The following is a 25445-nucleotide window of genomic DNA, read 5'->3' as shown; positions in this document are numbered from 1 at the left end:
TGATTGCCGACAGCTGCCGACACTTAACCCAGCTTTAGTGTCCATGCGCAGTGCAATCATGTGCACGTTCTCGAGCTGCTCATGCACATTGTTGCCACAGTGCCCTCTGCCGGCGGTACCGTAACAGAACCCCCCTCCAATGGGGTTCTGGGCCCCTGTTTAATCTGTCTCTTGATGCATTGGAAAACAAGGCGGCGTCCACCGGGCAACAGATAGGCGGAGCATCACCCCCAGTGGGACTGAAGCTCGGGGCAATGTCCTCAGTGGGACTGGAATACTGGGCGACGTCCTCTGTGGAGCAAGGAAACAAAGTGACGTCCTCATCGGCGCAGGCAAACAGAGCACTGTACTAAGTGGGGCAGGCAAACGGAATGCCATACTCACCGGAGCAGTCAAACAGAGCGGCGTACTCAGTGGTGCAGGAAGGCAGAGGGACATCCTCTGCAGGACAGGACAGCAGGACAGCTTATTCGGCAGGGCAGGACAGAAGGACAGCTTCCTCGGCAGGACAGGGCAGCGGGACAGCTTCCCCAGCAGGACAGGGCAGCGGGACAGCTTTCCCAGCAGGACAGGGCAGCGGGACATCTTCCTCAGCGGCAGAGACCTCTCCGCGATTCTCTGGCTGGAGCTCGAGGTCGCCAGGTTAACCCTGGGCTGGGGCTCCGGAGCTGAGACCTTCCCACAGGTCTCAGGCTGGAGCTCTGAGGCCGCCAAGTTGACCTCAGACGGGCACCCAGAGGTCGCCAGGTTAACCTCGGGCTGGAGCTCCAGAGCTGAGCCCTCCCTATAGGTCTCGGGCTGGAGCTCTGAGGCCACGAAGTTGACCTCAGACGGGGACCCAGAGGTCGCCAGGTTAACCTCGGGCTGGAGATCCAGAGCTGAGACCTCCCCGTAGGTCTCGGGCTGGAGCTCTGAGGCCGCCAAGTTGACCTCAGACGGGAGCTCGAAACAGGACTTGGAAACAGGAAGTAAGCGCAGGAGAGCAGTCTTTATTGAGCCACTTAAATAAACACACGAGGAGGCAGGAAACCAGATCTAAACATAAAACTCTAACTCAAGCAAAGAGCGTGAAACTTAACTCAAACAGTTCTCCTTTAACTATAAACAAGACAGGAAACAATCCTCTAACAATTGCAGGAACACATCTAACTAGAGCAGGAACATCTCATTTAACTAGAGCAGGAACATCTCATTTAACAAGAGCAGGAACATCTCATTTAACAAGAGCAGGAACATCTCATTTAACAAGAGCAGGAACATCTCATTTAACAAGAGCAGGAACATCTCATTTAACAAGAGCAGGAACATCTCATTTAACTATAGCGTGCCATAAGCACTCTTATCTAGGGCATGGCATCAACATTCTTATCTATGACAGGGCTTAACTTTCTTGACTACGACAGGATGCAAACACTCAACTATGACAGGGTTTAAACTAAGTAACAGGAAGACAGACAGAGCATGGCAACATCACAACCTGGCACCATTATACATTCTGTCGTCTTCTCTGTTAGTCCATCTCCTCGTTACTTTACTTGGTTTGACGTTACGTTGCTTTACTTCAACACTTTAATGCTTTAACACTTTAATGCCACGTGATGTGCGCAGCACCACGAGGGGTTTAAGTAAACAGTCTCTTGATTGCTGACAGCTGCTGACACTTAACCCAGCTTTAGCGTCCATGCGCACTTCAATCACGTGCACATTCTCGAGCTGCTCGTGTACGTTGTCGCCACAGCGCCATCTGCCGGCGGTACCGTAACACCTTCCATTTATGGAGAATAGAGCAGAATAGTGGTGATGGTCTTATGGTATACTTTGAATTGGTTATAAAGTTATAACCAAGATAAGGTCTTGAAGGCTTTAGTTTTACAGTATTTTGAGACGGGTTACATTAAGGCATTAAATTTTACCACAATATCTTTTAATAATATGAGCTAAATGAAGATACAGCAGTGTTTGAAAGTTTGCAAAACCTTTAGAATATTCTACATTTGTGCATAAATATGACCTAAAACATCATTAGATTTTCACACAAGTCCTAATAGTACATAAAGAGAGCCCAATTAAACAAAAAAAGACAAAAATAGCATACTTGGTCATTTATTTATTGAGGAAAATTGTCCAATATTATCTGTATGTGTAAATATATATATACACATATATACACATATGGCGAAAATATGTGAACCTTTGCTTTCAGTATCTGGTGTGACCCCCTTTTGCAGCAATAACTACAACTAAACATTTACGGTAACTGTTGATCAGTCCTGCACATCGAAAGGACTTTTAGCCCATTCCTCAGTACAAAAAAGCTTCAAATCTGGGATGTTGGTAGGTTTCCTCACAAGAACTGCTTTCTTCAGGTCCTACCACAACATTTCTATTGGATTAATAGCAGGACATGGGCTTTTCTAAAACCATTCTAAAACTTTACTCTTCTTTAACTATTCTTTGGTAGAACGACTTGTGTGCTTAGAGTCGTTGTCTTGCTGCATGACCCACTTTCTCTTGAGATTCAGTTCACACACAGATGTCCTGACATTTTCCTTTAGAATTCGTTGGTATAATTCAGAATTCATTGTTCCATCAATGATGGCAAGCCACCCTGGCCTAGATGCATCAAAACAGGCCCAAACAACAATACTACCACCATCATATTTCACGGCTAGGATAAGGTTCCTATGCTGGAATGCAGTGCTTTCTTTTTTACAAATGCTTCTTATTTAAACCAAAATGTTCTTTGCATCATGACAACAAATTTTAGTTTGTGATAGAGGCAGTAATTAACTACAGGTCAGAAGTCACTTACTGCTTTTATCATAGGAGAAAAAACACCCAACTGAATACTATATTTACATATTTGGATAAAATCTATTCATGCATACCAACTGTACCAACATGATGGATCTAGGTGGTTCTTCAAATCTGGTCCTCGAAGTCCACTGTCCTGCAGATGTTACCTCCAATCTCAAACTCACAGTTTTCAAAGCAGAAAACTACTATAGGGTACTTATTTCTGTGACAATTTCAGGTCCGTATCTGGTCCCCGACCAGAGACATTCAAACCAGAAAGTGAGGGAATTTTTTTAAATTATTAATAATAAAAATTATTATTGCACTCTCTCACCTCCATAAAAAGGGAGTCTGAAGCCTGAAGTGTTCTGCATGCACACTATAGTTACCTAGGTATCCCCTTAAAAATAGAAGAATGACACTTAAACCCTTCCCATTATAAATTGACCCTAAAAGTGGAAGTGTGAGCAATCTTGAGCATTACATTTGGACTTAAGTTCTAAGTCTAAGGAGAATGTGCAACATGTTTATATATGTGCATGTACCTTATGTGCTCTAATAGCTGTTTTTGTTCCAAGGAGATTGAGGTTTCGGTAAACAGCTGTAGAACCAAAATTTGTTTTGTGCCATGACACAAAGATGGCCGTCATAGTTAAACCAAGTATAATTTAAAAAACGGTCACACAACCTGCTGTCACGTAATGTAGGCACAGGACAGAAGCAAGTGCAGGTATGGCACTTTAATGAAACAACAACAAGTCTAAAGGATAATGCAGAAGAAAATAATCATGAACACGCAGAGGTCAGGCGATCAGGCAAACAGCACAAACAGGGCAGGGCAAAGAGACGAAGTCATAAACATAAGCAAAGTCAAAACACCAGAATAAATAGACACAATCTAAGGCTTAGTAATGACAGAGACAAGGCAACTGAGCATATACTTACATACACAAAAACCTAGTGCCTGAACAGTCTCTATTATAGTGTGGTGTGATGTTGTTTGTGATCAGGAACAGGTGTGTATGATTAGTCCTTATGAGAAGGTGATGTGTCTGTGTGTTACATTGGGAAGTGTAGTCCTCTTCAGCCATGTTTGTAGTTGTTGGTGCATTCTGGGAAATGGAGTCGCTGGTTTGCTGTGATATGACACCTGCATTGGACCACTTCAGATGGAATGACCCACCTGATATTTCACCTTCAAATTAACTGTTAATCCTAGACGTTCACATACTTTTGCCATTCACAGATATGTAATATTTGATAATTTTCTTCAATAAATAAGTAACCAAGAATAATATTTTTATCTCTTTTGTTTAAGTGGGTTCTCTTTGTCTACTTGTATGAAAAACTGATGATGTTATAGGTCATATTAATACAGATATACAGAACAATATATTTATTTATTTATTTATTTTAACTATTCTGAATATGTAACACTGTTATGTGTTATTTCCCAACTCATTTAGCCAAAAATTCTTTTGAATTCTCTAAATGAAGTCTGTTTATTCTTTTAGGGAACCAATAAACACACAAATCATGACCCAACTCACAACGAAAAGTATATCGTAAAAGAGACAGGTGGGTTTTCACCTCTTTAAACTCTCTCTCTCTCTTCTTCTTCTCTAGCTGTTGAAAATCCCTAAAAGTGCACAACAAAGATTTCTCATTATTTCTTCATTATTTCTCATTTCTCATACTGATGTGACTTACAGAAGTTTACAATAGAACTCGACAATATTGATGAAGTATCTGGACAGTCCAGACATGGCCATCTGTCTATCATAGTGCATTGGAGTTAAAGTTAATTAATATGTGCTCAAACTGCAGAGTTTCAGCTACCTTAGGGTTAAGGTAGTTGCAACACTGTAGGGTTGGTGTGAATTGTAGTTAGTATTACAACTGTCATTATAATTTTTAAAATATATATATATATATATATATATATATATATATATATATATATACATACATACATACATACATACATATATATATATATATATATATATATATATATATATATATATATATATATATATATATATATATATATATATATATGTGTGTGTGTGTGTGTATATATATATATATATATATATATATATATATATATATATATATATATATATATATATATATATATATGTATATATATATGTATGGTGTTTTTTTTACAAGTTTACATGAGCAGAATGAAACAAGGCAACAAGCTGTGTTTGGCCTGCAGCACTTGAGCATGACACCTGTGCTGTACTTACGAAGTACAATAACTAGTGTACATTTGTGAGGCACCATTTTAGGCACTCCAGATATAGCCAGGAGTAACTGACTGTAATGATTGTCAGCTAGCTTGTGCAATTGTGCATCTTTCATGAACAACTGTTTTGTGATGATAAACACTTGATTATGTTCTGTCTATGAAAAAATCAGCAAACTCACCAAACTGCAAAACATCTAAAATGACATTATTTAGAAAAACATAAAGAGTGCAAGACCAATTTTAGCAAGCTGCCTGTCTTAGTATCCTGTGTTAGTGTAGTTTAATCCCATCACTTTATTTCTATGTTCACAGATCAAAATGAGGATTTTTCAGGCCTGTGCAGATGTGAACCCAAGATATTTGGACAATGAAAAAACTCCATTGGTACAGAACATCAAGTATTACAGTGCTTCCTCTGCTTTCAAAGCACTGACATTCTTTAAATCCTAATTCTAAGAATCACTTGAAACTGATGGTAGTGTTTATATTTGGGTGACCTGGTAAATGAACAACTTAACCTTGGACTAATAATAATTCTAATTTGTTTCTAACTTTTTGTGTTTCTTAAATTTCCATGGTATTCTAAGTCTGGTGTTTGGATGTATAAGAGCTGTTTATTTGGTAGAAGGCAGTCTTCTTTATTCTGGGATTATCTCTCTGTGAGATTTAAACTGGGTAGAATGCAGCTATGCCATTTTGTCAGTTTGGTTATCCAGGTCTGACATTTTTGCAGTTTTAAAAAAATACATTTTATAGATTCTTCTAACACTTCAAAAGCTATGTATCGCTTAACATTTCAGTTTGAAGTGGATTTACAAAGCTCTGTTCATATTTACTAAATGCACAAATGAGTTTCCTATATTAAAAGATGTTTATTAAAATGTTTCTCAAACAGTAAGGAACTAGAAATCTTATTTGCCACAAAAACTACAATGTCTGTTGTTAATTATCTTGAAATATTTTGTGCTTCTTATATTTTGTGGTTACTATAAATTTACAAATTTCAAACCCATGTTGGATTTTTTCTGATTTCGATGTGTCATATGTAAATTGGACAAGAATTTTTAAGGGATTAGTTATGGTCAGGATTATCACAAATGATCATCTATCTCAGGACAGTTAAATACAATACCATCTCAAAATTGCAATTTAGTTCAACATACTTTAAAGCCTAATAGGCATCTGAATGTGGCATAGCCTATATATAGTTTTTGCAGTTATCACTGTATTTGAAGTCATTTAATAGCCACAGATGGGTAACAGGAAAGACATGTGACTGGTACTTAGAGAAGGTTCACTGTAAATCAATTTAAAGTTCTGACTAACCTCCTAATTATCTTATGATGAAACATTTCTCTGCTGATGGAAGTGGTCTGTTCCTGGATGACAATGTCTCTATGCATAGGACACGATTTATACTGATGATGTAAATCATATGCTATGGTACTCACAGTCACCAGATCTCAACTCAACTGAACACATGCGCATGATTTTGGAGCATGAATGTGTTACACAGTGCTTGTGCAGGGAAAACCACCCTCTGGTCCAACAGTGGTATCTAACGGTGTGGCAGAAGGCTTCTTACGTGTTGCTGTCTTTCCTTTGTAATATATTAACATTTGAATTAATAATATGTCAACATTAAACATGATCCTCTTTTTACTTTAACTGACTCCAATTATGAATGATTCTAAGAGATATTAAAATTCCAATCTCTATCATTAAATTTATGTTGACATTTGATTATCCTATTTAACCCTTTACTTAGATTATGCTCGTTTGTTTGGATTCTATGTCGCTTAAAGTCTCGTGCTGGCCATGTATGCGGATCACATGGTCACAAAACCGCCAGTCTTGGTCATTAAACAAAGGTATTTGACTAATATTATTCATATGGCCACCCAGGCTTGCCCTTTTTCTAAAAAAAAAAAAGTACTTTCTTTAGTTCCCATAGATCTGTACACACTTAATTAGAATAACATTATCTCTAGACAGAGGTCATGACCACTATTATCAGAAAAAGTCGACTAATTTTACTTTTCTATAATAGCAACTTTGTATAATCATGACATGGTTTGCCATGTACACTTAACTAGAACAATATTACAATAATCAGAGGTTAAGGCTCACCCTATTTGACCGTATTGGTCAATCAACACTATGTTGTTCTAAATGGAAATTCCTTTTAGCCTTTACAGTCTAAGTATACTTAACTAAAGCCAAGCTGTTAGCCTGGACTCTAAGATTTCAGTCGGCATGCCCCAATGCTCCACCTAAACCTGGATTTTAGAGTGTACTAACCTGGTCGCAGATTTGCGGTAACATGGACTTCATGTAATCTACTAGAGCCAATAATTTCAGGGTACGTCAGAATAAATTCAAACATAACAATTTATTTACCAGGTAATTCCAATAATAATTCTTAATCCAATTCAAAAGATAACAAGCTGTGATAAAAAAAATATATATAAAAACATCACATTAAACACAAACAAGAGAATTAGAGATGTTTATCTGGCAATGAAACTACACACAACAATTGTGCAGGAGATCTGCCTACACATTCCCTAAATATTTGGCCAGCTCTCTCTAAATACCCAGATACTCTGTATGTCCACCAAATAGTGTTGCTTGTGATTAGAATTTGGGCCACTATTAAGGGGGTCAGTTGGCATTTGGCATGCAATATTTTCCTACCCCAGTTAGCAAAATACATTCGGGCCAGTTCCCGTTAGATTCTCACCTCCCGGAGACTTTCCACTCAGCCCACTTACATCTGCCATGCTTGACACGGATGCCTGTGGACTCACTGCCTGATTCTGGCCCAAATCAATCAGGCCAGATGCGGCAGTCGGTAACTGGCCGACACTGCCACAGTCACGCCAGACTCGGCCCGTCAATAATGCACACAGGGCACCGGATCTGGCACGATTTTTTTTGGTAGAATTAAATTTATACCTTCATTATTTTTTAAAATAATCTGTGTAACTACTTGTGTTGTATTACAGTAAATGTATAATGTCAACCTGTATATATTCCGGCATCAGGTGGAAAAATTTCCATATATATATTTATATATATATATATATATATATATATATATATATATATTTATGTGTGTGTGTGTGTGTGTGTGTGTGTGTATATATATATATATATATATATATATACACAGTATCTCACAAAAGTGAGTACATCCCTCACATTTTTTTAAATATTTGATTATATCTTTTAATGTGACAACACTGAAGAAATGACACTTTGCTACAATGTAAAGTAGTGAGTGTACAGCTTGTATAACAGTGTACATTTGCTGTCCCCTCAAAATAACTCAACACACATCCATTAATGTCTAAACCGCTGGCAACAAAAGTGAGTACACCCCTAAGTAATCAAATATTTACAAAAATGTGAGGGGTGTACTCACTTTTGCGATATACTGAACATATATATATATATATATATATATATACACAAACACACACACACACACACACACACACACACACACACAGTGGGGGACTAAGTTCTAAAGATGCTTGCCATGAAGGGGTTAAATAATTTGGAAACTGGAGAAATCATTATAATTTGCTTTTTCAGTTGAATTTGGGGAAACCACTTGAAAAATTTGTTGTGTTGAACAATTTAAATTGCTTTTGTTTGATTTGTTCATTGCAAACAGTTGAAAGTCTGTAAATTTTGACAATAAACCTGATTTGCAATGAGGTTGAATAATTTTGATGGCAACTGATTTTATATATATATATATATATATATATATATATATATATATATATATATATATATATATATATATATATAGTGGGGCAAATAAGTATTGGACGTGTCAACATTTTTTTCAGAAAATATATTTCCAATGAGGCTATTCACATGAAATTTTCACCAGACATCAGTATTAACTCAAGAAATCCGGAAATATAAAGAATTCACAACATTAAAGTCCATAAATAAAGTTATGTGTAATAAAGTGGAAATATATTTAATGATAATGATAATGAGTCTTTATTGGTCACATATTCATATGCAAAATTATTTTCTTCGCATATCCCAGCATGTTAGGAAGCTGGGGTCAGAGCACAAGGTCAGCCATGATACAGCACCCCTGGAGCAGAGAGGATTACGGACCTTGCTCAAGGGCCCAACAGCGGAAGCTTGGCAGTGCTGGGGCTTGAACCCCCAGCCTTCCGATCAGTAACCGCCAAGGCACCACAGTAAAAAATGTTGACGTGTCCGATACTTATTTCTCCCACTGTATTAGCGGTGTAACGATTCAATACGGATCACGATACAGGGTTCACGAACCGATATGCATCATGATATTTTGAACAAATTTTAAAAATTGAAACTGAAATTCAAATAACAAATTTATTTCCAAAACATTAAGGGTTTGCTTGCGTGTGTGTGTGTGTGTGTGTGTGTGTGTGTGTGTGTGTGTGAGTGTGTATGTGTGTGTATGTATATATATATATATATATATATATATATATATATATATATATATATATATATATATATATATATATATATATATATATAATTCTTGGTATTTTCCATCTCATCCCTCGGCATCCCACTACAAGTGTTAAAGGGCTAAAGTCTGGAATCATCCTATCACCATTGTCATCCCATTTTCTACAGTGGAAATGGATTCTGTATCCTAATCCAGCTCTAATCCAACATATCTACACCAAATGATTAGATGAACTGATCAATTTGAGTGAGAGAGAGAGAGAAATTACACCACCAGAATAAAGATGTAAATTTGTAGAAATCTCATGGACATCTACTGCCACGAGCTATTATATACAATAGTTTCAACAGACTATTAATTTTTTAAATGGTGGGGACAAAATCAGAGTTAGGGACCCCTGCATTCTCACACCAATTTGTACCTATGATCAGAAGTGCATTACATTTACAATATTTTATTACTATTTGAATAATACATTGACATTTTCATTATAATTCCTTTTCACAATATTTTCAGTAAACTGTCCTAACGATTGCAAGGGTACAAAAGCAAGTATAAAAGCATCACTGCACCAAGGCAGTGCAGTGTGCATGCCACTTGCTGTGACTCATATAGACTATCTGCCCCAATCATCTTTTGTAATCAAGACCGCAGGCATTTGACCATTCACACACTGCTAGGGCTGAATTAAGAGAGTGACGAGTATTCATGGTTTACCAGGCTTTACAGTAGTGCATTGTTCATAATCTTATTTTCCTCTTATAGATATCAGTGCTTGTTGCACTTCTTATCTGTCACATGTCAGCTCTCTTCCATCTGTGAGTTAATGCTTCTTGGTTTTTAAGGTAAGGCTTTCTCTTATAAAATATAAATATGATATATTGTTTATTGAATTCTCCTGTACATTCAAATAGATTTTATTATTTATAATTTGGTTGGTCACTTTGAGTGATTGAGCTAGCTCAGCTCAATCACAAAAACTTATAGTAGAGCTACAAAATATTTTGTTATATTGTAACATAGGGAATGATTATTCAGGAACTATTCAAAATGAAACAAAATCTCCCAATCATGTATTTATAGAAAAACAAGAGATGAGTTCACACTTATAGTTGTGAATTGTGAACCTCTACAATGTTCATGTAAGTCCAGCTGAAAATGAGTAAACACTGTAAGAGTTAAATGAAATAGAAAAAGAAACCTTTTTTGTCATACATGCATTACTGTACAGTGGAATTATTTTCTTTGCATATCCCAGTTTGTTAGGGATGTTCTATAATAAGGATGTTCTTATAAATTCTGAATGAGAATAATATAAATAGTTTATCTTTGTGCAAAGTTTAAATTGTTACAACACATTTTTGAAAATATCAGCTGCTTAGTAAAATAGCACTTGTTCATCACTGAATATTCAAAAAGGGTGTTACTACTTAAATCTCTTGGGGTAGATGAGGCATCTCTGATCAGAGGAGATTCAGAGGCTTCAGTTACACTGTGTGCAATTCAGTAAGATGTAATGGTGTAATTAAGGTACTGTCCTTAATGTAAATTTAATTCATGCATAGTTTGAATTTGAAAATGGCATCCTGAAGTACATGCTTTATATCAATTAAATTTGACAGATAGTGAGAGATATGAAGATAGGGTGTGAAGCTGTGTGCATTTCCTAGTGGTTTGCAGGGTAATCAATAATACTGTCAGTGCTGGTTATTGACTTCTCCAAGAGCTGCTGTTCATTCAGCATGAAGGACGGTGATCTGATGATATTGTGGATACACATGTAATATTGCCTCATAGGAATGCCTGCATGTGAGTGCTCTTTTCTATAGAAAAATCTCTACTTTGTTTATTGTACTTGTTCTTGGTTTTATTATTTTAAAGGGACCATATTCTTTAATTCATTTATATTTCATTGTCTGAATAAGCTGTACTGATTATTTGCTATGTAAGGCAAGACATCCTTTGGGGGTGGGGGGTGGGGGTTGGTGGGGGGTTATATGACAGTGGGGGCCCTGTTTTAATTACATATTCATTGGCTTTTCCTCACATTGATCTGGTGAGGCTGTATGTCCACATGCTGCTCGGCATGGTCACAACGCAGTTATTTCTGAGCCTGTCTTTATATCTTCTATACATTATAGAAGCAGATTTGCCATGAGATTTCCCACTTAAATTCCTTTTTGCCTACACAACCTCCATGTAACACTTCTCCTAGGTTCTTTGGGTTCACTGTGAGTCCCGCCTGCCTCAGCTATCTCAGGACAGCCCTCAAATGCTGTATGTGCCGCTGCCAATCATTACTAGATGATAATGTCTTCCCAATAAGCAGCAGCATAAGCAGCGTCTTAGCAAACATGTCCGTGCGGGCTCACAATAGGTAGGTGTGGGTTTACTGTGGAGCAGTGTGGACAAGGATAACCCATACTAATCACACATGTGGGTTAGCCCAAGCAGGGCCTACAGCAGTTTTGCCCTTTCATGTTCAGCTGTGAATAACAGAAAAGATAATTCCCTTTATCTTCATTATAATGTCACAATTTGTCAACATTATTTTGCACTGCACAAGTACTCACAAATGTGTAGTCAAAAGAGGCATCCACCGCTAGGTAAAATGCAGGCTATAAATGGAAAAAAAATAGTATGAGGATCAAATACTGCCAGGAATTATAAACAATCAAAGATATATCTTACCATTAACACATTCTGCTCCACACTCCCACACAATGCTGGGTTATTTTTTCTACCCAAATGCTGGGTTGAGCCTTTTGGGTCATTTAGTTAGGTTATTTTCTCAGTCTTATTTGGGTAGTTTTGTGTAACCCAACTGCTGGGTTAGTGGCTGGGTCATTTTCACTGACAGTTTAATCAACACTTCTCCCCCACCCCGACACATCAGCCCAGATCCTTGAGTCAAATCAACTGAGCTCGGCTGTTGAATTCACCTCAAGTGTAGGTAGCAGTTTTCACACAGACAGACTGTTAGATTTATTTGGAGAAACACACTCAGAAAGGATGTGTTTATAAATACACTCAGAATGTGTTAAATTATCCAATAAATGTGTTAAAAAAAAAAAAAATCACACCAGTGACCAACACAACATGTGTTAAATTATTTTCCAAACACGTTGCAGACTGCGCTGCAAACATCATCATCCAAATCTTAATATGCCTCAAAGTGAACGTTCGCTGCTTTGACCTTTTGATTGTCACCGCGGAGTCGGGAGTCCTGATGCAAGGAAACCAAATGACCACAGGTATGCTAGTGTTCATCACTATTTAGCGTTAATGCTGCTGAAAATGCCTGGCCGAGTTTGTGATATTTAGGCAGGGAGCTCTCGAAAATGTATTCATTGGAAAACAGTAACTCAGCAAGTGATGATTAACTTTACCTATCGCGACGGTTTCAAAAGTGAATACCATGTACTACTTCCTCAGTGTTGGCGTTACACGACTAGTGTCGTGTGTTTATGTTGGCTGTGAAATATGAACTGAGGTTACTTTATAATTCTCTGGATCTGCATCTTATCTGAGGCTCTGAGTTTGGGTTAGCTAGGTGGATGCTGTCACCATTGCTTTCACCAGTAGGGATGAGTGATGCTAACCTAGACGCACCTGAGATAATAACATTACTTTAGCATACAGCTTGTGGTAATGTTAGACATTCCCATTCCCTTTTTGAAAGTTAACAATAACCTTGCATTACAGCTGTTCATAATGATGCAAGTCTTTTGGGCAAGGCAAGCTGTAGTAATTAGCATTAGAAGGATGGCTTAGGGCCACGTTTCTTCATGTATTCAGCAAATGTTAGTATTGGTTAACAAGTACAGAATGTCAGAGGCAAATGGAATTAGCTAGCTCAGTAATGTCAAAGCAAAAAATTCTTCACAAAGTTAACTTGACAAAAAGAGAGACTGGGGGTTACAGTAGGTTGTAATGCTTTCCACTATCTCTATAATGTTGGTTGACCTAATTAGGTTATGCAAAAAAAATGTCTGTGAGGTGTTAAAGGCTGGAAAATAAATATTCACAAGTTAGCTAGATTTTCCTGGTGAGTCTACAGCACCATTTTGTTCATTAGGAGAGTGGAAGTTACATCTCACACAATTTAAGATTCTGTAATGCAATTTCTCATTTAAAGCCCAAAGGTATTTGTCCATATTTTCTGGCTAACGTCTAACCAACATTTTTTGCTCTTTTACAGCTTTTCAAATGGAAGGGAGTGGGACTCTTTTCTTCCCAGATGGCAGGGAGATTTGTAAGAAGCAAAACCAACACCAATTCTTACAATCTGTCAAATGTTTAAATGATTTTAATAAATGTCACCTGAATTTCCTGCAATTGTCTGTTTATTTTGTGAGCATTTTAGTAGAATTTTAGCATACAAACAAATTGCATTTTAGGATGATTGTAAGGAGAAAAGTATAAACAACACATCTGTGTTATTTTTGTGTTATTTTTTAACACATCTTTGTGTGGAATTGTGTACTAATACACTGATTGTGTTAAAAGCAACACAAAATGTGTTGTCCTTAACTAAACACGCAGGTGTTTTAAAAATTAACACATGATTGAGTGAAGGTTCGTATCAATATATTTATTCATAAAACCATCACTACACTGGAAAAAGCTAAATGTGCAATAACAGTCCAGTTTACATGACACTAAATGCAATGCTATCTTTGTTAGCTTTGGCTAACTTGGTTGTAATGCCCACTGGATAGTAAGTTGGTTACTCAGTTTTCTGGATGTTTTAAACATCTCCTTTTGATCAAAATCTGACATTTTCGTCTTAAATATGTGACTTATTTGAGTCATTTACTTCAAAGTCTATATATAAACACCACTTTAGAAGCTCTAGCAATACATTTCTGAACACCTTCTTGTGTATAAATAAATGAGATACCATGTTGACATATTTGTTTATAATGTGGTATGTTTGACATTCTCAAAGGGTACAAATAACCCGGAAAATATTAACCCATTTATGAAATAAAATTAACCCAGCATTTTTGTTAAAATTAAACCTTTGGGTTGAAAAACAACCCATTTGCTGGGTTAAAATTAATAACCCAACTTGATGGGTTAGTTTAGCCCAAACTGTTTTTAACCCAGTGTTTTTTAGAGTGTAATGATGTTTATACTCAAGTTCCTTTTAATATGCTTGGAACTGCTTGGTGGCCATGGCACTGACCATGGCCTCTGGGAGAACAGACCCTGGCCCGGGAACCTCCACCTCTCCCCGGGACAAACCTGGTGACCGTGGCAAAAGCCCTAACCCTAAGCCTAACCCTGGCCTCTGGGAGAACTGACCCCGGACCAGGAGGACACAGTTATAGAAGAGAAATGATTTATAATCACACTATCCAGTGTCACCATGCCCAGACTGGCCATTGGTAGCACTGGGACAATTCCCGTTGGCATGACGACTGATATGGCCTGCTGCCCTGCTGTTTTTTTTTATTTCATTTTTTAATTAACCAATTCATTTATGTATTTAATCATTATTGTTCTATATTATTGGTGCCGAATGTATTCAAATTATCTTTTCTGAATTCGGCACTCGATAATAAATCAATAATAAACCATTAATCTCTTAGTCTTGACTTGCAACACTACCATTCGTCTCAGCTCTGGCAAACAGTTCGAACAGAGTCAACAATGCAGAGGATGGAGAGGAAGAGGCCAGGTGCAGCAGAGAGGAAAAGGGCACACAAAAGGAAACTTAGCGAATCAAGTATTAACCACAATTTCACTACTAGATTGAAAGTTTACTTTTTATAGCTCCTCATACACTGTTCATCGAACTCTAACCTAAAACATGTCACAAAGCTTTTGCTGATCATGGGGTCGTAATTGGCTTGACCCCGGTATTGCTGCTTGCAGCTATATTTATTAGGGGTCAAGCCCCGAAGAGGCGAAGACCCCTGTTGTTTTTGTTAGTTTTCTTCTTCTTCTTCTTCTTCTTCTTCTTCTTCTTCTTCTTTTTCTTCTGCTTCTTTTTCTTCTTCTTCTTTTTTTTCTCGAAAAAGATTCATCTACTGGGCCTTTCTGTAAATTACATCATTAATTGTTGTTACATGCGAAAAGTGAGCGTCTTTTTGTGCATTGTGAATGACTCATGGAATCATTTACTCAACCAATTCGCTCAAACATTGAATCATTCACAACTAAAACATATCTTATTATCCTTAAATGAGCATGCCTATGTACATGTCTACTAAAAGAGTGTTTAAGCAGTATGTTTTCCCACTCAATGCAGATCTACCATTTTGCAAATAAATGTTGTCAGGTACATAACCTGCAGAATTTTTTTTTTCAGAAAATAAAATGTTGTCCTGCAGGACAGATTAAGTGCTTGGGAACTTAATTTCTGCAGGAGGTCCTTCAGGATTTATAAAATCCTGCAGGATTTTCCCCTTGTGCAGCTAGTGTGCTGGAAATTCCTGCATGTTTCTATTGTACTGAAGGCTCCATCCTAAAACCTATAGGAATATCCTGGTCAGGTTTTTTGTAACCTGGGTATGTTGGTGATGTCACTTGCAACCATAAAGCCCATTATATTAAAAACTTATAATAGGCTACCGATTAAGGTCAAATTAATTATGCTTCAACAAACGCGTACAAACATGTAGTGCCCCCTACTGACCGGCATGTGCAGCTGCATGTCAGTGTCGAATTTTGCACGGGTAAGCACCACTCACATTTTCTTCAGAAAATATAAATTCTATTTCTTCTTCTTCTACTTCTTCTTCTTCTTCTTCTTCTTCTTCTTCTTATTATTATTATTATTATTATTATTATTATTATTATAGACAATGATAAAATTAGTTTAAGGGCAGTTATAATTACCACTTATATATGTGCCAGTTTATGGAGGACTGTCATTTATATCTCTGTCTTTTTTGTCTCTCTTGTTCTCCATCTTGACAGAATGGACTATGAATATCATCACAGCAGCAAAAGAAGCAGATGCGGTAAAGACAATGATGGTGGGATGCCCTATTGCACTTTTTACTGTAGTGTAATATATTAAGATGTTTTGGATTTCCATTGTATTCAAGGGTAATAACACTGACTATATTGACTGTCAAGTGCAATAACTATATAGTGCTGGTATAAGTACAGGATTAAAGTTGATCAGTTGTTGCAACTTGCTGCAGCTGTGAGCAGAATATAGACAAGGCAGAGACAGGATTTGTACAAAAAGAGTGAATTTATTAAAGTGAGGGAAACATGGCGGTGTGGGTGTAGGTAGTGTGAGAAGTGCTAGCTTGGAGGGTCATGGGCCATGTTGGGGCACTAAGGAGACGTGTGTCAATGGGCGCTGCATGCCAGGTGTAGTGGAGCGGGCTGAGGGTGGCAGTGTCAAGAGGTCTGGGGCTTTCCCGTGGGTGCCGGGGGTGAGAGCTCTTGCCACGGCACAGGTGGCGAATGTGGCTGTTGTTGCTGTCATTGGTCTCTGCAATAAAAAGACAGTCGCTGTTAGTAGAGACAAAGAAATTGCTCACCTCGCTGCAGTTGCAGGGCCCTTTTATACTCTCATGTGATCTCTTTGAGAGTGATGAGCCACCACAGTCACCCCTTTTTGGTTTTAGCTCTATTACATCACCCCACCCCTTAGCCATGTGCTCACTCACCATCCACAACAGTGGTGTTGAAGTGCCACTATCCTTTCAGCGCCCAGTCGACTATTGTGCGAGGAGTGTGTGTGTGTGTGTGTGTGTGTGTGTGTGTGTGTGTGTGTGTGTATATATATATATATATATATATATATATATATATATATATATATAGTATCTCACAAAAGTGAGTACACCCCTCACTTTTTTGTAAATTTTTGATTACATCTTTTCATGTGACAACACTGAAGAAATGACACTTTGCTATAATGTAAAGTAGTGAGTGTACAGCCTGTATAACAGTGTAAATTTACTGTCCCCTCTAAATAACTCACCACACAGCCATTAATGTCTAAACCACTGGCAACAAAAGTGAATACACCTCTAAGTGAAAATGTCCAAATTATTTTGAGGGGACAGTAAATTTACACTGTTATACAAGCTGTACACTCACTACTTTACATTGTAGCAAAGTGTCATTTCTTCAGTGTTGTCACATGAAAAGATATAATCAAACATTTACAAAAATGTGAGGGGTGTAGTCACTTTTGTGAGATACTGTATATATACACTCCTCGCACAATAGTCGACTGGGCGCTGAAAGGACAGTGGCACTTCAACCCCACTGTTATATATATATATATATATGTGTGTTTGTGTGTGTGTGTGTGTGTGTGTGTGTGTGTGTGCATGTGTGTGCCCTCCACTAATATTGGTACCCTTGGTAAATATGAACAAAGAAGTCGTAAAAAAAATTTTTATTATTTAATCTTTCGATATTTTGTTAAAACAATTCATGGATATCAAACAATTACAAACAAAACACAGTGTTATCAAAAAATATATTTGTTAAATATAGGTGTGCAACAATTAATGGCACCCTTTTAGTCAATACTTTGTGCTACCTCTGCCAAGATAACAGCTCTGAGTCTTCTCCTGTCATGGCTGATGAGGTTGGAGAATACATGGCAAAGGTCCTGAGACCATTTCTCCATACAGAATCTCTCTAGATCCTTCAAATTTCAAGGTCCACGCTGGTGGATTCTCCTCTTCAGGTCACCCCACAGGTTTTCTGTGGGGTTCAAGTCAGGGGACTGGGATGGCCATGGCAGGACCTTGATTTTTGTGGTCAGTAAATCATTTTTGTCCTGATTTTGATCTATATTTTGGATCACTGTCCAACCACTGCCCTTTTTAAGCTTTCTGGCAGAGGCAGTCAGGTTTTCATTTAATGTCTATTGATATTTGATAGCGTCCATGATGCAGTGTATCCTAACAAAATTTCCAGGTCCTCTGTCAGAAAAACAGCCCCAAAACATTAAAGAGCCACCACCATATTTAATCGTGGGAATGACGTACTTTTCCATATGGCTACCTCTCTGTGTGTGCCAAAACCACCTATTGTGTTTATTTGCAAAAAGCTCTATTTTGGTTTCATCTGACCATAGAACCGGATCCCATTTGATGTTCCTGTAGTGTCTGGCAAACTGAAGATGCTTGATTTTGTTTTTGGATGATAGTAGAGGCTTTTGTCTTGAAACCCTTCCAAACAACCTGTAGTGATGTCGGTGACTTCGGATTGTAGTTTTGGAGACTTTCTGACCCGAAGAAGCAACTAACTTCTGCAATTCTCCAGCTGTGATCCTTGGAGATTTTTTGGCCACTCAAACCATCCTCTTCACAATGTGTTGAGACAATATAGACACAAGTCCAATTGCAGGTTGATTCATAACATTGACTGGATCTTCTTAATTATTGCCCTGATGGTGGAAATTGGCATTTTCAATGCTTTTGCAATTTTCTTATAGCCACATCCCATTTTGTGAAGCTCAACAACATTTTACTGCACTTCACAGCTATATTCCATGAACTTAAACATTGTAATGTTTAACCACAACTACTAGTCCAGGCTATTGTTATCTCAAAACTGGACTACTGCAACTCACTACTCTCGGGCCTCCCAGCCAGCTCCATCAAAATTCTTCAAGTGATTCAGAATGCAGAAGCACGCCTCTTCTTCAAAAAGCCCAAGAGAACCCATGTCACACGCGTCTTCATCTCCCTCTACTGGCTTCCTGTAGCTACCCAGATCAAATTCAAGGCCTTGATGCTCATCTACAAGACCTTGTCTGGAACAGCACCCTCCTACCTCAACTGTCTCCTGAAGGCTTACGTTCCCTCATGCAATCTGCGATCAATCAACGACCGATGCTGTAGAACCTACTCAGCGTGGCTCAAGGTCCCTTTGAAGAACCTTCAAACTAACTGTTCCTCAGTGGTAGAATGAACTTCCAACGTCAATCCGGACCGCAGAATCTGTCACCATCTTCAGGAAACAGCTAAAGACCCACCTCTACTGTGAACACCTAACCAACCCATAAATAAATAAATAAATAAATAAATAAATAAATAAATAAACCTCACTCTGGCACTTACAACTCTACTCTGCGCACTTTGCTTCTTCTGGAACTCAATTAAAGATTTTGTGTGGTAGCACTACTTGTATTGTTCTCTGTTTGATACCACTTTGCTTGTATTATCTCATTTGTAAATCACTTTGGATAAAAGCGCCTGCAAAATTAATAAATATAAATGTGATGAATGACTAAGGGAATTTGGCCTATGTGTTACATTACATTTATACCTATGTGAAACAATTTCCTGATTCTAGTCACCCAGTTCTACGAAAAAATATGTAAAATATTAATGGGGACATACTTCAAATATATTTTTCTCAATGAATTCATATAATTCCAATAATTGTTGCACACCTACAGTGAGGGAAAAAAGTATTTGATCCCCTGCTGATTTTGTACGTTTGCCCAGTGACAAAGAAATGGTCAGTCTATAATTTTAATGGTAGATTTATTTGAAGTGAGAGACAGAATAACAACAACAAAAAGAAATCCAGAAAAACGCATGTCAAAAATGTTATAAATTGATTTGCATTTTTATGAGGGAAATATGTATTTGACCCCTCTGCAAAACATGACTTAGTACTTGATGGCAAAACCCTTGTTGGCAATCACAGAGGTCAGACGTTTCTTGTAGTTGGCCACCAGGTTTGCACACATCTCAGGAGAGATTTTGTCCCACTCCTCTTTGCAGATCTTCTCCAAGTCATTAAGGTTTCGAGGCTGACGTTTGGCAACTCGAACCTTCAGCTCCCCCCACAGATTTTCTATGGGATTAAGGTCTGGAGACTGGCTAGGCCACTCCAGGACCTTAATGTGCTTCTTCTTGAGCCACTCTTTTGTTGCCTTGGCCGTGTGTCTTGGGTCATTGTCATGCTGGAATACCCATCCACGACCCATTTTCAATGCCCTGGCTGAGGGAAGGAGGTTCTCACCCAAGATTTGACGGTACATGGCCCCGTCCATCGTCCCTTTGATGCGGTGAAGTTGTCCTGTCCCCTTAGCAGAAAAACACCCCCAAAGCATAATGTTTCCACCTGCATGTTTGACGGTGGGGATGGTGTTCTTGGGGTCATAGGCAGCATTCCTCCTCCTCCAAACACGGCGAGTTGAGTTGATGCCAAAGAGCTCCATTTTGGTCTCATCTGACCACAACACTTTCACCCAGTTGTCCTCTGAATCATTCAGATGTTCATTGGCAAACTTCAGACGGGCATGTATATGTGCTTTCTTGAGCAGGGGGACCTTGCGGGCGCTGCAGGATTTCAGTCCTTCATGGATTTCAGTCCTTCACAGCTGCCTTGAGATCATTGACAAGATCCTCCTGTGTAGTTCTGGGCTGATTCCTCACTGTTCTCATGATCATTGCAACTCCACGAGGTGAGATCTTGCATGGAGCCCCAGGCCGAGGGAGATTGACAGTTCTTTTGTGTTTCTTCCATTTGCGAATAATCGCACCAACTGTTGTCACCTTCTCACCAAGCTGCTTGGCAATGGTCTTGTAGCCCATTCCAGACTTGTGTAGGTCTACAATCTTGTCCCTGACATCCTTGGAGAGCTCTTTGGTCTTGGCCATGGTGGAGAGTTTGGAATCTGATTGATTGATTGCTTCTGTGGACAGGTGTCTTTTATACAGGTAACAAGCTGAGATTAGGAGCACTCCCTTTAAGAGTGTGCTCCTAATCTCAGCTCATTACCTGTATAAAAGACACCTGGGAGCCAGAAATCTTTCTGATTGAGAGGGGGTCAAATACTTATTTCCTCACTCATTAAAATGCAAATCAATTTATAACATTTTTGACATGCGTTTTTCTGGATTTTCTTGTTGTTATTCTGTCTCTCACTGCAAATAAATCTACCATTAAAATTATAGACATAGACATTATAGATTATAGATCGTTTCTTTGTCAGTGGGCAAACGTACAAAATCAGCAGGGTATCAAATACTTTTTTCCCCTCACTGTATATTTAACAAAGATATTTTTTTTGATAAATCTTTGTTGTGTTTGCAATTGTTTGAGATCCATGACAGCAAAGTATTTTTGTGAATTTTTTTAACAAAAGGTCAAATGGTTAAACAACAAAGTAATAACTTTTTTCTATTTTTTATTTTTTAATTTAAGTTTCTTGCTCTTCATCTTGCAAATCCAAAGTAATATACTGGATCGAAAAGACATCTATTGTTTGAGTTTTATTTATTTATTTGTTTGTTTGTTTCTTTAACATGCTTTTACAGTCTTTGTTTTCGTCCTCTCTCTTGGCTCAGAGCACCAGTCTGTTTACAGTGGTGTTCCAATGTCCCGAGGTTACAGAAAGAAGCAGTGCCAACGCAGACACACAACACGGCATGACCATGGGAGTCATGAAAGGCATGATCATGAGTGCCATGAGCAAGTGGTAAAGTATGATCTATACAATGAAGGACATGATTCAGATGAACAGCTCTCAGATGTGAACTCTAACAGTAAGTTAAATGCTTAATTTTTCAGAAATGTTTTGCTTAATTTAATTGTAATTATAGCTTGAAATTTTGATCACTTGATGTAAGATCATTATACGTGTCCTACTGGGGTCCTAACAAGACCTATATGCAACCTATGTCAATCATGTGGCCACATGTCTGATTACTTGAAGAAAATCCACTTTGGACTTCATTCACTACAAGGTTTCCTATGACGAGTCCCAACTGGCTTAACTGTTAAAAATGCAAGTATAGTTTAACACAGTTGTTGATAAGAAAAAATATATTCAGGCACAGCTTCAAAAATAGTGTGTTGATCTTCACAAAATGGTAAGTGGCTATAAGAATACGGCAAAAGCATTGAAAATGCCCTTTTCCACCATCCGGCCAATAATTAAGAAGTTCCAGTCGACTGGAAATGTTATGAATCAACCTGGAATTGGACATGTGCGCACACAGAGAGGTAGCTATATGGAAAAGTACCTCATGTCCACGGTTAAATATGGTGGTGGCTCTTTAATGTTTTGGGGCTGTTTTTCTGCCAGAGGACCTGTACATTTTGTTAGGATACATGACATCATGGACGCTATCAAATATCAACAGACATTAAATGAAAACCTGACTGCCTCTGCCAGAAATCTTAAAATGTGCCATGGTTGAGTCTTCCACCAGGACACTCGTCCAAAACATACATCAAAATCAACACAAAAATGTTTTTAATACCCCATAAAAAACCTGTGGGGTGAACTGAAGAGGAGAATCCACCAGCGTGGACCTTGAAATTGAAGGATCTGGAGAGATTCTGTATGGAGAAATGGTCTCAGAACCTTTGCCATGTATTCTCCAACCTCATCAGGTACTATATAGAGAAGACTCAGAGCTGTTATCTTGGCTAAGTATTGACTAAAAGGGTGCCATTAATTTTTGCACACCTATATTTAACAAATATATTTTTTTTTATTAAGATGTGTTTTGTTTTCAATTGTTTAATATCCATGAGAACAGAGTATATTGGTGAATTTTCTGAACAAAATATCAAAAGGTTAAACAATAAGTACAATATTTCAGAGCTCATAAATTTATACAGCTAATATATTGCTCATATTTACCAAGGGCCCCAGTATTTATGGCACTGTATTTATGGCCCAGTATTTATGGCATTGAGGGCACTGTATATATATATATATGTACACATATATATATATATATATACAGTGTATGTATATATATATATGTATGTACACATATATATACAAATACATACATACATTCTCCCTTTTTCAGGAGACTGTGTTTTTTAAAAAATAATTTAGTAAAATCCGAATAAACTTTACAGATCTTTATTGGAAAGAGTTTAAACAAGGTTTTTCATGCTTGCTCATTAAACCATAAACAATTATTGGACATGCACCTGTGGGTCAGTCCTTAAGACACTAACAGTTTACAGGAAGTAGACAATTAAGTTCACAGTTACAATAACTTAGGACACTAAAGAGACCCTGAAAAGCAACAGAAGAAAGATGCCTAGGGGGTCTGCTCACCTGTATGAACATGCTATAGGCCTGCTGCAGGGAACCAAGAGTACTGCAGATGTGGCCAGACCAATAAACTGCAATTTCTGTAATGTAAGATGCCTAAGATACAAGGTACAGCAGCTACAGGGAGAAAGGAAGGACAGTTGATTGTCACTGCAGTGTAAATTTACATGTAACCATGTGTCCCGCTAGATGTGATCGAGAACCTGCAAATCCCTTGGTGGAAGAGTGTGGTAACATCTCATAGCAAGAACTGAAAAATCTGGTGCAGTCCATGAGGATGAGATGCACTGTAGTACTTAAAGCAGCTGTTGGCCACACCAGATACTTTAGATATTGACCCCCCCCTTTTGTTCAGGGACTCATTATTCCATTTATGTTCATCATATGTCTGTGAAGCTTGTACCCATTAAAAGGGAACTCAACATTGCATGAGTGCCATGCTGTGGGAAGAGCCCTCGTGCATGACCAGTATCTGAAGCTTGTGTAACATCATGCCTATTTATAGGCCTACCGTGATCAGATGGCATAGCAATTAAGCGTGCGGCATGATATAAAAACGGCACCGATGAACCACGCCATCAGCCTTATTATCTTCAGCGAGACTGCATGTCGGTCGTTTTTGTAATGCTTGCAAAAAGACTCTTCATTTCCTCTCTGTCTTTTCACAAAAAAAAAGACAGAAAAATCTCTTTACTTTTCTGTTCCTTTAAAAAAAAAAGAGAAAAGTATGAGTGAGAGAGAATTCAGGAAGTGTGTTACACCTTGCACTCGTTTCATCATGGGGGGGTACGATAACAACTTTCTGTGTGAAGTGTCTAGGGGTCTAGTGGTGGAGCAAGCCAGGGCAGCCCTCGAGAGGTCTGACTGTGTGCATTGTGAACTCCATACAATTAGGCTGTTCCACTCGCGGCTTTCTCTCTTCTCGGCTGAAGGCATTTGAGTTTCAAGGCATCGTGTATCTGGGCCTGGGGATCTCGTATGGATCTGGAAGACGAGCCAGAGATGAGTGCTGCTCTATCTCTTGCTCTGTCTTCCAGGTCAGGCTCTCTGCCGGATTTTGGAGCTCGAGTCGCGACTCCTCCTTCCGCTACGGAAAGCCAACAAATAAATAAATGAATTAATTCTTCTACTTGAAATGATTATTAAGGCTGGATAAGCTTTTTTCTCCCCAGTGAAAATAAATCTCCCTCACACTGCAGAAAACTCCCCATTTTTTCCCCCCCCAGAAGTGCATGACAAAATAACACACTTCTGGGGAGAACCATACATTATAACCCTGTGATGTCTGATTATTCGGCCATCACGAATGAATGGCATGGTCATTTAGCTATGCTGAAGGTGGAGGAGGCGCTTGTGAGCTACCTCTCTCCATCAATGGCAGGTAATTTAGGGGGGCCGGCTTTGCCATCCAAGCCATGTAAGGCCACCTTGGCACTGGTGAGCAAGGCCTATGTGGCAGTGGGTTTCTGCATACTATTGTAGTATTGCAGGCCTACCAAGCAGACATGCTGAGTGAGCTTGATACTTCCTTCGCCTTCGCCAGTTTCTTCCCTGTCATGTTGAGTTTGCTCGGGCATCGAGTGTAGCTGCTAATTAGAGGGAGGCACACACAAGGCAAGTGTTACACATGTTAAGAAATTTGCTGGAAATTAAAGCAGTTGAATGTGAGAGAGTTTATATAAATATATATATATATGTGTGTGTGTGTGTGTGTGTGTGAGTGTGTGTGTGTGTGTGTGTGTGTGTGTGTGTGTGTGTGTGTGTGTGTGTGTGTGTGTGTGTGTGTGTGTACAGTGAGGGAAATAATTATTGAACACGTCTACATTTTTTTCAGTAAATATATTTCCAGTGAGGCTATTCACATA

At 38.4% G+C, this 25445-nt stretch overlaps 2 protein-coding genes across 4 annotated transcripts in view; both read left to right on the top strand.

Annotated features, from left to right (window-relative positions):
* The window catches only part of scarb1 (scavenger receptor class B, member 1), a 24222-nt gene extending 17498 nt beyond the window's left edge, over window positions 1-6724 (top strand). For 2 of the 3 annotated variants that reach the window (XM_053686978.1, XM_017490032.3), the window contains 2 exons: window positions 4311-4374; window positions 5369-6724. In XM_053686978.1, coding sequence (XP_053542953.1) covers window positions 4311-4374; window positions 5369-5427 — 123 coding nt within the window. In that variant the 3' untranslated portion in view covers window positions 5428-6724. The remainder of the gene's footprint in view (window positions 1-4310; window positions 4375-5368) is intronic. The other variant, XM_053686977.1, reaches the window with a different exon arrangement.
* A 15131-nt stretch (window positions 6725-21855) lies between these two features.
* slc4a5b (solute carrier family 4 member 5b) overlaps window positions 21856-25445 on the top strand; it is a 55303-nt gene continuing 51713 nt past the window's right edge. The window contains exon 1 of the mRNA XM_053687061.1: window positions 21856-22045. Coding sequence (XP_053543036.1) covers window positions 21877-22045 — 169 coding nt within the window. The 5' untranslated portion in view covers window positions 21856-21876. The remainder of the gene's footprint in view (window positions 22046-25445) is intronic.

This window comes from Ictalurus punctatus, chromosome 16, assembly GCF_001660625.3.
Source record: "Ictalurus punctatus breed USDA103 chromosome 16, Coco_2.0, whole genome shotgun sequence".
Taxonomy (NCBI): domain Eukaryota; kingdom Metazoa; phylum Chordata; class Actinopteri; order Siluriformes; family Ictaluridae; genus Ictalurus; species Ictalurus punctatus.
Note: the sequence above shows the minus strand (reverse complement) of the source record. Positions and strands in the feature narration are given on the sequence as shown.